This window comes from Paramormyrops kingsleyae, chromosome 16 (assembly GCF_048594095.1).
Source record: "Paramormyrops kingsleyae isolate MSU_618 chromosome 16, PKINGS_0.4, whole genome shotgun sequence".
NCBI classification, from domain to species: domain Eukaryota; kingdom Metazoa; phylum Chordata; class Actinopteri; order Osteoglossiformes; family Mormyridae; genus Paramormyrops; species Paramormyrops kingsleyae.
The window spans coordinates 11,772,008-11,789,098 of NC_132812.1; the positions used below are offsets into that span (position 1 = coordinate 11,772,008).

Genomic DNA, 17,091 nt, shown 5'->3' on the forward strand with positions numbered 1-17,091 from the left:
TCTCCTGCGCCTCAATTGAGTGAAAGTTTTCTATACATGATATTTGTTTAAGGTATTATGGTTCTAAACACAGTGTTTCAATTGGATGACAGAATTGGTGGTCAAGTAACTCTATTGATCAAGGTCCATATTGGAGAAACCCATTTTTGAATAAGCAATTAGGACTATGGACAAAATGCATGTCTGTTAAGATGTTTTAGCTCACTTCTGGAATTAAAGGCTGACCCCAGTTTAAGGTGACTTACAAATGTTTGTTGCTTCTCTATTTGATGTGGGCTCCCTATTCTGTACCTACTGTCCAACCAAGCTTTATCTTTAATGTTCAGTAATGGCAGGGCCATTTCGGGTGGCTTTCAGGCTGAGATCAGCTTTTAGGTGCTTTCTTAAGCTCTCTGGAGGAGCTTAATTTGCTTAGGGAAATATAAAACCTGCTCTTTTAAAAATGGGTTTTGAAATTGCAGATGCAAGTTTCCCATGTATGAAGATGAGTGAAAAGGTGCTGTGAAGAAGACCCTTCAAAATGATTTATTTACTGAAACAGGGTGAACGATATATATTTTTTTCTTCATTGTAATCTATATGAATGAACCGCAATGCCATGCTAATGCGTGCTTGATGTGGCAGCACATATACTGAAACTAGAAAGACATGAAGATTAGCACATTAGTGGAGCTGGTGTATCACTCAGCAGGTCAGGCTGCTGTGCCTATAATAGGAAGGTTGCTGGTTCAAATTCCAAAATCAGCAGAGTGATCTCATGGTTGAGACCCTGAGCAAGGCCCCTAACCCCCAATTTACTCCAGGAACTGGGTGACCTTGCTTTCTCAATTGCAAGGTGCTTTAAAAGTATCTGCTAAATAAATAAAATGTCAATATGTGATTGGTTTTGATGTAATGGGTTATTTTCTAGTTTGTTTTGTAGTCAATTGAAACCTGCTGTGTCAAGATAGACCCGAGTGAGCAGAACCTCTTGGTGCCTCTTGCCTCTTTCACTCCCATACTTATCCCTTGACGTTGCGGGTTGGAGCTACGCTTCATGCCAGCACAGGGTGATGGGGACCCCCTTACTCCAGCCTTCCCATGCACCTACTGAAAGCTGAGCGGGGAAGCTGAGCCAATGTTGTGGATTATTAATGATCGGAAATCTGAGGAGGGGAAGACTCCCCGAAGGAAAATGAATTAACAAGACCACCCTGGCCCACAGAGGCGTCTGTACCCCTCCGAAACAGTCTGTGTTATGCGGTCTGTCATTGGAAAGCGAACCCAGGATCCCAGCCCTGCTGGGAATGGGGCCGATCTAATGGCTCCATGTAAGGAGAGTGACGCTTTAATTTCCCTTACCTCTGCTCCTTTGCTCTTTCTCTCGCTCTCTCACTCTTTCTCTCTCCCCGTTTCTTGCTCTTTTGGATACTGCCCCAGCAGGCGAACTGGAGGGATTAATGTTTCATGGCATCGGCTTAGTAACCCGAGACTGGGAGGTCGGAACGTGCACGGGGCTGTCCATGGAGGCTCGGACTGGACCAGAACCGTGGGAGGGAAAGCGTCAAGCCAGCGCTCTGACTACACAGACCTGTGTCCTCTGTAAATATCTATATTGTTATTCATCAAATAAGCCTTCATTGTCTAATACAGAACTCTCCTAACTCTCCCTTGTTAATGTTGCCTTCTATCCTGGCTGTTAATGCTTGTTAAACATTAAGCCGAGTCTCCTCTAAAATCTAAAGCATAGATGTCATTTCCATATCTCACATGGCATGCTTATTTACACCGTTACATCAGTTTAAGTATGGGTGTGTAAAAACTCTAGAAAGTCTGCATTTGTACAGAGTACAGTGAGAACAGCATTATTTTAATCAAAAAGCATTTTTATCCTCATGGAGCAAAACCGGATTCAGTTGAAGATGGATGATAACCAACCCCGATGGATTTTTAGGGACGGGGGACCCTGCAAAGTATACAAAGGGTGAGAATGGAAAGCAAACAATATGGGGGGAAGAGTCAAGAGTCACACAAGGACGTGAGAGAGAGAGAGAGAGAGGGATGAGGAGGAGGAGTAGGCCGGCCGCGTGAGAGTGAAGGGGTGCTGTCGCTGAGGATCGGCTTTCTCAGAGCGCCAGCAGCCTGTCGGACTGAGCCCAGCGGGGAGGGGGCACTCAGCCTGTGCTGCACACTGGGCCGCCGCTCCTGCGCCACTCCCGGACCCTACAGCTCCACAGCAGCACGGTCGTGGGGGATGCACTTCCAGCCGGTGAGTGTCTCCTGCCCCCCCCCCCCACCCTGAGATTTCTCAGTGTCCTGTCACATGGGTGGTGCGCTAAGGTCTCAGTCCCCATCCTGTCTCTACGAGTCGCGGATGTGCGTCGCAGCGCAGGTGAGTGTGGCAGCAGTAGGGTGTGATAAGCTATAAGCAGCATTGGTTTCTAGGAGTTATATCCAACGGAAAGAACGTCCACAGAATGTAATAGAAACTTTCAAAGTAGTGCACGGTGTTGCACGACGTTGCTTGCTAAGCTTTTCATTTTTTTCATTATTCGAATGGTTAAGGAGGTTGCTTGATCACATTTTTGATTAGCCTTTAGGTGTCAGGCAGTTAATGGTTGCCGTGCTTGTATTTTCTCACTGGTCTCGTCATGCTGCTTGTTTGGCATAATAAGTCAAACATGTATTTTAAATAAGTTTGTGAATCACTGTATGAAAACAGGCAAGAACCTTAGTGATACAACCCTTCTATCCATCCATCCATCAATCTTCCTGCTGCTTATCTAACACAGACAGGGGAAGTATTTAGCTTAAACATTTTTGCTTATTTTTATCATGAGAGATAAACTGTTTCTCTTTCCTGGAACTCAGGCCACCTGTGTTAAGGGCAGCAGGTGTCTCTTGTCTTGCTGATGCTACATGTGTTTATGAAGCGGCCTATTTCAGCTTTACAGCAATGAGGCTTTTGTGAATAAACATCCTTACTAGGTTCCGTGTGGCGTTTTCCTGGCAGAGGGACTGAGTCCCTCTTTTTCAGACATGATGTCAGCTGACAGCAGGATTTGCCTCCTGTCTGGATCCTTTATGAAGGGACACAAAGGGTCAGAGCACATGGCTCCAAGTCCCAGAAGCAGCTCCTCGTGAAAAGGCCTTTATGGAGAGAGTGTCTGTATCTGCTTGGGACTGGATTGCTTCTTTTTTGTACATGTCTGGTTGTGCAGTCAAGGCAGGGATGTTTATCGATAGACTTTTGCAAGGATGTGACATTTTGAGCAATGATTAAAGCTGGCCTGTGTTCAGAAATGGAAATCATTTGCTGCATGTTTTATGGTATTTTCAAATTTTTTCAATTTAGCAGATTGTGTGTAATTTTTTTTTTTGAAAAAGGTTATAGTGTACCATGAAACAGTGAAATACATTTCAGTTTTCTTAAAGAGGGTCATGAAAGATTCACAGAGGAATTATCAATTTCTTGCTTTCTAATTAGCTGTTACAATGACTAGATAACACAAGCGTAATGATGGAGAAGAAATGAAAAGGAGAGAGTGATACAACCGTTAAAGTCAGGCCTCCTCCTAAAGCAGGCCGACTCTGAGACAGGGGACAAAGTGGTCACTGCTTACATGAGGAAAAGAGCTTGCCTATGATTCCTTTTTTTAGCCCATCCTTCAGTTTCCGAGAAAGCCTGCAGATGAGAATCAGGAAGGAGACGATCCAGATCCAATAATCGTGAAAGCAGGAGAGCATGGCCTTTTCCATACGTCAGCAGTCATGAGCCAGCAGTCAGAGAGCACAGAGATAATGACTCGTGATTTGTTTAGGTGGGGTTCAGGCAGCCAGGCACAGCTTGTTTAGATTAGATCAGGCAGGCGGGAGTAAGGCTGCACTAGCCACCGCCCAAACACACACTGGGTCACCACAGCACTGCTGTTAGTCATCAGTGGACAGCATTCCCATAGGTGTCCATCAAAGTGGACAACATTCCTTTGCAGCAGGACAAACAATTATAAATATATATGGGGAAAGGTATATGTGAGGAACAACTGAAGACTTCACACCAGAAAACTCTCATATGATACAGTTTTCTCTCGGGCTAAGAATATCCTTCCTTCCTTCCATCCATCCATCCAGCTGTGCATCCTCTAACTGCTTATCCTGGTCAGGGTTGCAGGGAGACCTGGAATCTATCCGAAGTAGCACAGGACACAAAGCTGGGGTAGAAGTCTGGATGGGATGAGGCCAGTTGTGGATTTTTGATGCTAATGTGACACTAGTGTTTGTTTAGATTTTGTTTACATCTAGCTTAACTGTGCTGTTATTTTGTCTATAGCAAATGCCAGAAGCGTGACCAAACAACAAATGGCCTCAACTCAAAGCAGCCTGCGTAAGTTTGTTTGGCGGAGATCCATCAAATGACATTGTTCGGCTAATTATAGAGCAGCTCATACAGATCATTCTAAAAATAATAATAGGAAAAGATGAGGTCATAATAGTGTTTTCATACCAATTTGTCAGGTATCCAGGGAGATGACAACCTGCAGTCCATGATCGTGGGGACAGTCATGAGGAAGATCAAGTCACGGACGTGGAAGAAGCAGCGCTACTTCAAGCTGCAGGAGGATTGCATGACCATCTGGTACAAGTCCAAGAAAGCTGGGAACGCCCACTCTACATGTGAGTAGTTCCTGCTTTCCACCATTCAAGGCAGATTTGAAATATTCTAGAAAGATCCTTATACGGAACTGGGACTCATGAGGTTACCAATAGCCATCAGTGACAGTCTTCCCTGCTCCCTTCCTAGTTTCTGTGAGTGATGTGGAGGCAGTGAGAGAGGGACACCAATCAGAAGTACTGCTGAGCATCGCCGACGAGTTCCCTGCCGACCGATGCTTCACGCTCGTCTTCCGTGGGCGTCGTGGCAACCTGGACCTGGTGGCTGAGTCAGCAGAGGAGGCTCAGACCTGGATCAAGGGCATGAGGAAGTTAATTGAGAATGTGGAGAACATGGGCCAGCGGGAGAAGCTTGACCAGTATCCTTCACTGCATTCATCACCTGAGACACTCTTCATAGGGCAGAACTTCAGTTCAGGGATGGGCAATCTTATCCGCAAAGGGCCGGTGTGTATGCGGGTTTCTGGGATAACCTTTAGGTCAGCTGTTCAAACCCAGGTGTGAGGACTCTTCATATTATCAGTCCTCTAATTAGTAATCTAATTAGGGAGTTGCAGCAAGAACCCGCATACACTGCGGCCCTTTCTGGATAAGATTGGTCACCCCTGATATAGGTCCATTCAGTAGTTCATTTGTTCTTAAATCTCCAGAAATCTCATTATTCAAAGATAATGCTTTATTTGCCATTTGCACAAGTACATATGGCATTTTGCTCTGCTGTGAGACCTACACACCCAGGTGAGAGCAAAACGTGGAGGATCAGCCAGTGTGCAAAGCCCCTGTCAGAGGGTTAAGGAACTAGCTTAGGGGCCCGATGGTGGCATCAGTCTGCTGGTCCCGGGATTTGAACCACCACCCTTTCAGTCACAGGTACAGAGCTCTAATCTGCTGTACTATACGGTACCTATTAAGTGCTTAGTTCTAAAGTTCATGGATAGACATAGTGGCCTACCAGAACCAGGTCCCTTGGTTTTAATATGCAGAAGAATAACTGAAGGAATACATGTGTGAGGAGTTTGTGTTTCAGATGGTTTTACATGATTAACAGCAGCCATTTCCCTTAAGTGAGCTCCTAGGTGGATCTGTGACTGGTTCAAGAAGGCAGACAAAAACAGGGATGGAAGAATGAACTTTAAAGAGGTGCAGGATCTGCTGAAGATGATGAACGTGGACATGAACGAGGACCACGCTCGCCGCCTTTTCACAGTGCGTTTGCACGCATTTCCAGATTTTCTGTCCAATCAGCCTCTCACTTCCAAAAGTATACGACTATACAAGTATGTAATTACAGGGCATATTTTGCCATAGCTGGAGCACAATTAGTCTTTGTAAATGAAAATAAGTTATACTGGCGAAAACCATATAATCTATATAGAAACATAATCTCGATAGAAAAGTAATCATTGATACTTTTGTAAATGCTTTTGATTTTTACAGCTGTTCCAATCATTTAAACATTTCAGAATGTTAAGAATTAGAAAAGTTTATCTTTTCTTTTGTGGATGTTTCAGTAATCATTTATTAGCCTTTCCTGCTAGAAGTTATAAAGTACTCTTAATACATAAAAAAAGATTATAGATATTGTTAAAGATGCAATTTGCAAATTTAATAATAAAGCTCCTTATAGATTTTAAGTTTCATATTATATATTTCTAATGTACAATTTGCTATATATATATATATATATATATATATATATATATATATATATATATAGCATAGACAGTATGTAGAATGCACAAGGGTGGTTTCAGCATTGGTAGGAATCCCAATTAGCCCCGACCCCTTCCCCCCCTGAACACACATGGTCCTCCCACAATATTGGCGGGGACCTGTCCCGACTGCTTATCCCTAAACCAACGCCCGTAAAATTGCATTGTTTCCCCTGCTTATGTCCAATAAAGCAGTAAGGATCTGAAGGTCTCCTGTCTCCTGTCCGCAGATGGCAGACCGTTCCCGGTCTGGCACACTGGAGGGCGATGAATTTGTGCTGTTCTACAAGATGCTCACGCAGAGGGATGACGTCCTCAGGATATTCCAGCAGTACTCCAGCGACGGACAGAAGCTGACCCTGCAGGACCTGGAGGAGTTCCTGTGCGAGGAGCAGTTGGAAGGCCTGCGAGGAAAGCAACGTGCCCTGGAGCTCATTCAGCGCTACGAGCCCTCGGAAACTGGCACGATACATTTTTACAGTGTATACTGTGTATGGGAACAGAGGGCAGAGACCTACAATATTATAGTAATATCAGCCTTATATCAGTAATATAGTTTGGTATTTGGATATAGCCATATGAGAACTATATTATCACTGAAAATATGGTAGATGAATATAGCAGCTAGTAACACATATCATTAGCTAATTACTGCTAGTTACAGTAAGAAATGCAAGTATTGACTAGATATATTGAAATGGGCACTGACAGTTATGTGTTTTCTGTACTGATGGCAATCAATTATATTGCTATGGAAGGCACTTGACTATATCAGTATTAATGCCAGGTGACTTTGGAGACTCATTAATATCTGAGGCTGGACAACTTGCTTGAATTGGACCCAAAAAAGTGTAATCAGTTGCACAGCATTTGAATGTGCTGTAACTGGGATTCTTTAAACTAAAACAATATGTGCATGAAAATCAAAAATATTTTGGTCATCTAATTGTTGTGTAATTGGTCAACAGCCAAGATGCTCAACGCCATGTCCATCGATGGCTTTCTGATGTACCTGGTCTCGCCAGAGGGCTCTATCTTCAACCCTCAGCATCGGGGTGTCTACCAAGACATGAACCAACCATTGTGCCACTACTTCATCTCCTCCTCCCACAACACCTACCTTCTGGAGGACCAGCTACGGGGCCAGAGCAGTGTGGAGGGCTACATCCGGTAGGGCACTATATTTAAAGAGGCACTATACTATTGCATTTTTGCCTCTGGTCTCCTCTCCTTGTCTTTCTGCAAAACTCTTAAACCCTCATTGGCCTACAAACTTACAGGCGTGCTTTCTACTTAATTCAGTAATTACCACAGCTCACCCATGCACATTCCAATCAATGATCATGACCACATACTTAGTTAATTAACAATTAGTCAGTTTTACTGAAGGTGATTCCAACTGAATGTTTGCTATTGTATCTGTTTTGGGTAGGGGCTCTTTTGATCTCCTGCTGATGGAAGAATTAGAACATTCTAGAACTCAAGTAAAGGACAAGGCTACATGGGTGCCTCTCTTGGTTTGGCTTCTGTAGGGCCTTGAAGCGGGGCTGTCGCTGCGTGGAGGTGGACTGCTGGGACGGACCCAATGGGGAGCCCATCGTGTACCATGGACACACCTTCACGTCCAAGATCCTCTTCAAGGACGTCATCACTGCACTGGGGAACTATGCCTTCAAGGTGAGGGGGCAGAGGGGTAGGTGGTTCCAGCAGCATCCACAGCACCAGTGTGTAAACCTCCACGCTGTCTGTTTTCTAGGTGACCTGGGTTACAGCTGACCTGTTTGTGCAGGTGTCTCCAAGTAGGTTTTCTATTCCACCTGGCTTCTGATGAGCCTCACCTATTCCTGGTATTTACCTGAGAACATGTGTGGCTCATCAGAAGGCAGGTAGGATAAAAAAACCTACTGGAGTTGGAGATCCCTGTCTTAGGGTTTTTCCCTCACATGATGAGCTCCCATTTGTGAAGCACACTGTCCCCTCTTACAGATATCCGACTATCCCGTCATACTGTCCATTGAGAACCATTGCAGTTTAGAGCAACAGAGAGTGATGGCCCAGCACCTCAATCATATCCTGGATGACAAGCTGCTGAGGAGTACAGTGGGCAGCCCGAATCAGTACAGGCTGCCGTCTCCTGAGGTGAGGCCGCTGCTTGTACGTCAGCTGAGCCGCGTTGAAATCAGTGAGTGGGCATGAACGCGCTTGAATTTTTGGTGACTGGTGAACTAAACTAATCATTTTGCAGGCAGTGAAGGTGAACATGAGTGCCATTCACCCTGGCGAGAGTGAACGACGCTCATGCACCAGAAGTAGCAATATTAGGCAAAAGATTAACTCTCATATTGCGATATGAAATACGATGTGTTACGATGTCTCAGAACCGTGCCTTGAAAAATTCGTACATGATGATCTTGATTTTGTCATGCGTCCCTTATGTTAATCAGTGTTGATGTGCTCTGATGACACTAACGATTTGATTATACAGTGGTACCTCAGTTCTCGAACTCATTAGAACTCAAATTTCTTAAAAGTCGAACCAACCAGTTCGAAAAAAAAATTACCTACAACTCGATCTGAATCTCAGAAGTCAAACCATGAACGCCGACCTAAGATAACTTGTACGCGCGGGGAAATGAGTCACGCAGCACGTCTCTCAGCGGAAACAAAGGGTAAAGCTTCAGTCTCAGCCTCACATTTGCTGTGATAGCATCATGCATGTTTACACTCGCTGAATACATATATTTAGACAGTAAAAATACATTTAGACAATGATAGTAACAGTAATTATTATTATATAATAAAATACATTTAAAAATAAAGATTTCTTATTAATTATTTTAATATTAATAATAAACCATTCATACATTTAATTATAATAATATTGTTGTGCCCAGCGGGGACGGAACGGAGACAAAGGCGCAGACATCAGGGTACCGGGGAATACGGGGTTTAATTAAAGGTAAGGCAGGCAAAACGCAGACAAAACAATGACCGGACTGGGGAAACAAACTGAAAAGCGGACAAAACACAGAGGACTAATGACAACAGCCAGAAACAGCTGATCACGCGGGGATTCAATGGTAAATGGTGGAGGAGCTCTTTCTCATCTGCACTGCAGCACGTTGCCATTATGTCTTTGGTTTGGGGTCATTCTAGGGCTGCAGTATCATGGTGAGGTGGCCCCACAAAATATCGCTTAGGCCAGATATGTCCCCCACGTTCCTCCGCTCATGGCTTCTAAACCCAGTTACAACACTGCTCTGCTGGAGATGGTAACCCTCTTAACATTTTTAAGGTGTGATGTCTATTACGAATGCTAAACGTGGATAACAAACAAACTAAAAACCATGAACATTCTCATATGTAATAATAGGGCCACACGACTAATCACATGGTTGGGTAATGATGGACGGTATAAATAGTTTGGGTAGCTTATCTTTAGCTGTTTTCTGGAAAGCAGGCTTCTGTGCTGTAGATAATCGTTGTCCATTTTCCCAGAAAGGCACTTAGGGAGATCGATGAAATGCTATGTGAGCTGTATCTTGGAATAAGATCTAACCTGTACTGTTTAATTTAAACAGGAAATGAGTCAAATAAATGCTATTATCCTAAAGGAATGCCAATATATTTTTTGTGATGTCAGAAAAGGGCACCATTCCATGCAATCTCCACTCGATCCCCCTTACAGGAGCTGAGGGGAAAGATATTGCTGAAGGGGAAGAAGATTGGAGGGCTGGAGGCAAGTCTGAATGGGGCAGTAGAGGATTCCATGATGGGGGAGGTGAGCGACGAGGACGAGGTCGCTGACATCGACGAGGACCACCCACATGCTGAGAGCATTCGGCGAAAGGGAAAGGTTAGGGACGGGACTTCGGGAACTTCTAGCCACTGAATGTCCGTTGAGGTGCGACACCCATATCAATAAAATTGAAAGGTTTATATACTTCAAATACAGCATCAATACCTTGTTGCTACATGCCCAGCTTACACAGAGTCTACTGGAGCCCTGGTTTCAAAATTCTCTTAAAGGCTTCATTGGGGATTCCATCATAACTCAATGTAATGCAACATTTAAACTATTCATTATGGTCTCCAAGTTTGAGTTTTCAATCCACGCCTGATTTCTGAGTTTGAAAGACAAACCAGCTAATAATTAATAACCAGCTAATAGTGTTCAAAGAAAGTCACCATTGTCATCAAGCTAGCCAAAGCTGATCGTCTTCTCTCTTTTGCCGCTGCCTGACACATATTGCGTAATCTCTCATCCCTCATCAAAGATACATGCACACACTGGCTGCGTTCAGGCAGTGAGAAGGTCATTCCTTGTTAAAGACCGTAACTGATACCAATTTTCTTGGAAGAAAATAAGTCTTCCAAAACCTGGAAACTGTAATAATAGGCTGACCATGAATTTTTACATATTATTGACTATTTTTCTTTATATATTTTTAATAACAGTTGTAGTAGCTGATGATACGCATTTTTGTTGGGTCCATTTCAAAGACGACAAAGCTTTGTAAACTGGTGGTAGCAGGTTGGTCCTTCTGTTTTATCAGTAAAGCCATCTGCTGCAAACTATAGCCAAGTGCTGCTAGAGGGCTTGGTGTAATTGACCCTGATGGTGGCCTGTGTGTCTGTGGGCACTAGTTCTGAGTCCTGGTCCGTTTGAGGGATGGGGATTAAGTTTCCCAAAGGGCGGGTGTCGACTGGGCACCCTGATAGCATCGCTAATAAGTTTGGCACCACAGTGACTGGAGCTTGACTGGCAGGCTATGATCCGTGCCACCTCCATGTAAACAGCCTTCTGATAGGGTATCAGACACTCTCTTAGGATTAGTTTGGGGCCAGTAAATCCAAGTCAAGGAACTACAAGCTTGAAAATTTAATTTTTTGCAATTACACTGCAGTGCACTGCAATCGTCTAAGTGACTCCCGTCTGAAATCTTTCCAACAGTACAGCGTCATCACATAATAACTTTAGGCATTAGGAAGAATCCCATTACGCTACATCCCACTCGCACATCAATCATTCATGAAATGCAGTAGTAAGCTAATTTTGAGCTTCCCGTTTGGCACGCGTGATGTTCCTTTCTCAGAAATCAAAGCAGCGTCTCTCCAAGGAGCTGTCTGAATGTGTGGTGTACTGCAAGAGCGTCCACTTCAGTAGTTTCAAGCATTCACGCCTTTATTCCAAATTCTACGAGATCTCCTCTTTCGCCGAGTCCAAGGCACGGAAATACATCAAGGAGGCAGGTAAGCCAAAAGACAGGAAGAAATCCACAACTGCACTCACGGTACTTCTGCTTTTCCAAAAATAAATAGAGGAACTGCAGTGGTTGCCTGTGGAATGTGGCGCTGGTCTGTGGTGGTAACCCTGTATCGCTTTGCCCACCAGGGGTAGAGTTTGTGCAGCACAATGCCAGGCAGCTGACCAGAGTGTACCCCAGTGGCCTGAGAACAGACTCGTCTAATTTTAACCCACAGGAGATGTGGAACGTGGGGTGCCAAATAGGTAAAGGCCTTCTTGGCTTCTTGTCCCTATATTAATGAAATTAAATTAATTCATGTAATGCATACATTGTAAAATTCATTCATCCATCCAACATTGAACTGCTTATGTTGGTCACGGTAGTAGACTACTGTATGTATAATAGTTGAATTTTGAATGTAAAGGTAAATACAATGTAATAACTAAGGCCCGCAAACATAGACATTGGGCCCTGGAGTTTCATGGGCTGTGACCCCAAAAATCTTTCACTTTGGCCTCATCTGGTTTCCCCCAGTCGCTCTGAACTTCCAGACGGCAGGAGTGGAGATGGACCTTAACGACGGCCTTTTCAGCCAGAATGGCCACTGCGGCTACATCCTGAAGCCCGAGTTCATGAGGATCTGCGAGAGGCACTATGAGCCAGAGATTGCCCACGAACGCGACGACTATCAGCCTGTCAGCCTCTCTATCCAGGTACAGAGGCCTGCCTATGCTACAGAGGCCTGCCTATGCAACCGGCCGGAGGCCTTTCCACACCTGTCAACACTCCCGAACACAACTCAATGCTATTGTTCTGCCTGTTGTATTGTTTAGATGAACGTCAGAGGAACTTGGATGTTTGTCATTGGGGAAACTTATTTGGGTCACAACTAAAATTACTGAATAACTTTTACATTTGATGTAATCAGCAGTTACTCTCTGTCTTCTGTTAGCTGATGGCTTGCCTGTTCTTCAATATTAATGTAGGCAGAGTTCAATTAAGCATTAAAGAATAAATGGTACTGCAAAAATAATCTTTGGATCATGCCCCTGAGAAAAATATGCTCTTTGTTTACAATGTAATAATATAATAAGTCCAATAAGTCATGCGAAATCCAGTCCTCTGGCAGCATACATGTTAGGTTGAATATCGATCCAGTGTGCATAATTCAGAAAGGTCCACTCCTCCGGTAATGGCAGTTTAGAGTCATCAAATCACTTGAACTGCATGTCATGGGGCTGTGAGTGGAACCTCTGCTGAAGAGCCGGTGCTTGGAGTGAATGTGCATATCAACCTTCCCAGGTGATCAGTGGACAGCAGCTTCCCAAAGTGAACATCAAGGAGGGCTCTATTGTGGACCCCCTGGTGAGAGTGGAGATCCATGGTGTGCCAGTGGACCAGGCCAAGCAGGAGACCAAATACATCGACAACAATGGTCAGGGGCACCTTCACCCGTAGCCTTCATCCACCACACAAACCATGCAAATGCATGTGGGCTGTCGGCTGACCGCTGTCTCCTGGGCAGGCTTCAACCCGGTGTGGAACGACACTCTGCAGTTCACCATCCACGCACCCGAGCTCGCCCTGGTGCGCTTCGTAGTCGAGGATTATGACAAGACCTCCAAGAATGACTTTGTTGGCCAGTACACCCTCCCTTTCACTTCCATTCAGCAAGGTTAGCATGAACCTGGCTTCTAACTGGTGTCCCATATAAGCAGGACTGACATTGGTGTCTGATTTAACAAAACAGATGATGTAGACAACATCATGTACATATAATGCAAACCAAGGGGATTTCAACTCAAGGACATAGGAACATCAGCCGCACAGACTCTGTAAATGTAGCTAAACTAAAGTGTTTATCTTTGATCACATCAATTTATTAATTTGTTTGTTTGTTCGTTTACAATGTTTTATCCTTCTGTGCCCAGGATATCGTCATATCCACCTGCTGTCCAAAGATGGGACCACCATTCCACCATCGTCACTGTTTGTTCACGTCAGGATAACGAAAGCGGTGTGACACGCAGCCGAGAGGCAGCTAAATCCGAGCAGCCGCGTGTGCGACCGGGAGAAACGCATTTATTAGGCTGACATTGCACAGAAGTCTCTACGAATCTGTTATTAAGATATATGTGCGAATTGCTGTGCTATTTATTCCAGTTTCACGTGCAAAAAATGACATTATTTGTTGATGGACCGCATTAGTAGCCTTCAAATTATGGCCAAGCGGACAGGTAAAGGAAACTTCTCTAAATGGCAGTGTTTAAAGAACCTATGATGTAACAAATGTATTGAATATTTAATGGCGCTTCGGTTGTGACATTTTGCATGAGACAATGTCAACAGGCTTACGGGAGAAAGATGACATCACCGAGAAGAGATGGGACATCTAATGGACCATGACATGAGACATTCCAGCAGTTGTTGTCATGGCACCTTCTGAAATGAGACTTGTTAAAGTTAACCTTCAGATGAGAGGTCAAATGAGAGGTGTGGACTTCTCACCTAGCCCCAATCCACCAGAGAATTTGCTTCTGGATCCACACTAGGGACACTTCTTATACCACCAAATCAGCAAATTTAAATGTTGGTTACTAAGTATTAGTGCGCCAAAAATTGCACTGAGGAGTTCAGCCTGTATAGTGAGCTTAGCGCTATCTTATTGTCTTGGGAATCAATTTCTACTTTGCTAATCTCTAGTATTTAATACCTTTGGGGGGATGGTTAATTTTGAGATCACTATACTGCTATGAAATATATGTAAATTGTACTTCACATAATCAATTATGATGCTTAAACATATAATTAGAACCCTGAAAATTATGATGTGTAATTTAAATCATTTTAATCAGTGTGCCACTAGATGGCAGAAAAATTATGATTTTGCAACTACTACAACTTAAACCAAACTGACTGATTAAGGACACAAGTTAAAAACCAGAGTCCCCGTCATGTAGTGCTGGGTATTATCTAATGGTCAGTTCTATCCGGCTCATGGGCACCATAATACCTTACAGTCCCTAAGCTTACTAGCAGGACTTTAAATGTCAGTCAGTGGCTTTCTATTGCTCGTCATTTTCACTTTTTACCAAAGCGATGTACATGTTATCCTACATTACTATGTGCTTCAACATCAACCTTCCAGAATAACCGTGAATTCTCTGGGTGGTACGCATCAAAGCAAGGCACGCCTTTTTTGAGTGTGGTATCTGACTAATGATTTTATACAAAACATATCCATTTTGCTGCTAGTGTTTTCATATTAAATATTTTATACTTTTATTATGCGCTCCTTGTATATTATTTATATCAACCTCTAAGGTATTATGTTATACTCATTTATTTAGTGGACATTTTTGTCCGAAGCATCACACAGGTGAGGAAGACCTGAGGTCAGCCAGCATCCTTGGAGCTGCTGGGGTTAAAGCACATGCTCAAGGGCCCACAGGTCATGTGATGTCTCTGCCAGACATGGGTTTTGAACCCACAATCTTCTAGACACAGAACCTGAATCCACTGACGTTCACCCTATCAGAGAATTCCTGCATTAACAGCTGACCAGTTGTTTCTCTGTATACATGTATCTATGTATCCAATCTCTGTTTTCAAATAAAAATAATTTAAAAATTGTTAGATTGTAGAGATTAATATATCTCAGCAAAATCACTCAATCAAGATATCCTAACCTTTCACAAGATGTGAAAGTACTGTTGCTTTTCTGTTACATTGAATCCACCACTATGAGACACCATAGCAATCTCACACAGCAAGAAGTAGACAAGTTCAACATTTTTATTTAATTGTTCATTTAAAGTCATTTTGGTTCATTTTAATCATCCTAAATATTTATCAGAATCAGGTATGTAATCGCATGGTAAAAATATGGGTATAACCCCTCCCCAAACCCCCCACAAACTTTTTCGTTATCAATTGGGCATGTAGCCAGGGGTAAAATAGTAGTAGTCTACTTTTGGTAGTAAAATAACGAGGTTAAGCTCCCCTTAAAATTTGCTTCAGCCCCCTTGTTGGCAAAAACCCTACCCCCATCCATCCATCCATCCATCCATCCATCATCTGTCACTTATCCAGGGTTGGGGCAGCAGTCTAAGCAGGAATGTCCAGACCTCCCTTTCACCAGCCATCTCCTCCAGCACCTCCGGGGGAATACCAAGGCATTCCCAGGCCCAGCCGAGAGACATAATCTCTCCAGCATGTCCTAGGTCTGCCCCGGGGCCTCCTCCCAGTTGGACATGCCCGAAACCTCCCCAGGGAGCCGTCCAGGAGGCATCCTACATAGATGCCCGAAACACCTCAGCTGGCTCCTTTCGATGCGGAGGAGCAGCGGCTCTATATAGGCCTCTGTCACTCAGGGCTGACCATGGTGATGCATCCAAGGTGTCCTGGTTGTCTGCTCAGCTGGAGCAGCGCTGCTTGTGGCTAAAGAGACCAATGCAGGAGTGGCAGTCTCTACCGCAAAGGCCACAATTGTATGTGGTCTCTGGTAGAGATGAGCTCCTTCCAACGCGCTTGCTTATCTGCAGGTAGAGCCCCTCTTGTGCAGTGCCCAAAGAATGTTTTGAGATAAGAGAGAATAAGGTCCTGTACTGTAAATATTCTGTAGCTATGCAACAAGAGAGGTTGGGGGAAAAAAATCATGTACATTTCTAATAAAATCTGTGAGAAATAGAAACTTAAGCACATATTAAATGTGCTCTGATGTTCTCTTCCTGGTTAACTTCCCATCCATGTTCTTCAGGTGCCGTCTGCGGGGTTTGAAGAGTGTTTATCAGGAGCAGCCTTTTAACCCTCTGGTTCAGAGACTGGTCAGGGTGTAGATGTAGAGTCAGAATAATGAGTTTGGGGAAAATACCTCAAAGAACACCTATATGGGAATGGTGGAGCCACAGATGGTTAATGTCGCGGCACAGCTGGGCAGTGTGGATCCAGCCCTACTTTTCCAGACGCTCTTTGGAGAACCTAGCGGGGTTATAAATGCTTCAGTGACCAAGGGTGGGATGCAGCATTAGGCTGACTCAGTCTGTGGTATTCTGACACCGCCTAATACTGGAAGCACTGGCGGATTTAGGCCTGGATGATGTGGGCAGCCACCCATTGATTCTAGATTGTGAGCTAGGCAGCTACCATTCAGAAGTACGAGATGGGGAGTGGGGGCGGGGCTGGGCTGACCTCAGGTAGGGGGAGCAGGGGAATCTATCAAATAGCGCACCACTAACTTTGTACAGTACTAATGCAATTAGTAAAATCAGTTTTAAATTTATCATTATTTATATATATTGTTCCAAATTTCCTAATAAAAATGACAGGGGTGAATGGACAGGGTTCTACAAGATAGAACCACCACTGGCTGGAAGAGTAACTACTTAAATTTCACAGGGGGCTGCAGCTGGTGGTTGTTCTGTAGCAGCAGAATGTGTAACAACTAATCCAGGACTGTCTATTAATTGACTACTGGGTTT

General features: G+C 44.0%; 1 protein-coding gene across 2 annotated transcripts; it reads left to right on the plus strand.

Annotated features, from left to right (window-relative positions):
- The first annotated feature begins 1,870 nt into the window (after positions 1–1,870).
- On the plus strand, positions 1,871–15,167 carry plcd4a (phospholipase C, delta 4a). 2 transcript variants are annotated; one of them, XM_023814816.2, is made up of 16 exons: positions 1,871–2,248; positions 4,310–4,363; positions 4,495–4,653; positions 4,781–5,009; positions 5,727–5,856; positions 6,593–6,824; positions 7,331–7,532; positions 7,895–8,039; positions 8,349–8,501; positions 10,051–10,218; positions 11,459–11,615; positions 11,758–11,874; positions 12,146–12,324; positions 12,914–13,046; positions 13,137–13,286; positions 13,543–15,167. In XM_023814816.2, the coding sequence occupies exons 2-16, from the start codon at positions 4,339–4,341 to the stop codon at positions 13,632–13,634; spliced, it is 2,271 nt and encodes a 756-aa protein (XP_023670584.1). In that variant the 5' UTR covers positions 1,871–2,248; positions 4,310–4,338; the 3' UTR covers positions 13,635–15,167. The 2 variants fall into 2 exon arrangements, with proteins under 2 accessions (XP_023670584.1, XP_023670585.1); XM_023814817.2 differs by lacking the exon at positions 1,871–2,248 and adding an exon at positions 2,323–2,371.
- Positions 15,168–17,091: the final 1,924 nt, after the last annotated feature.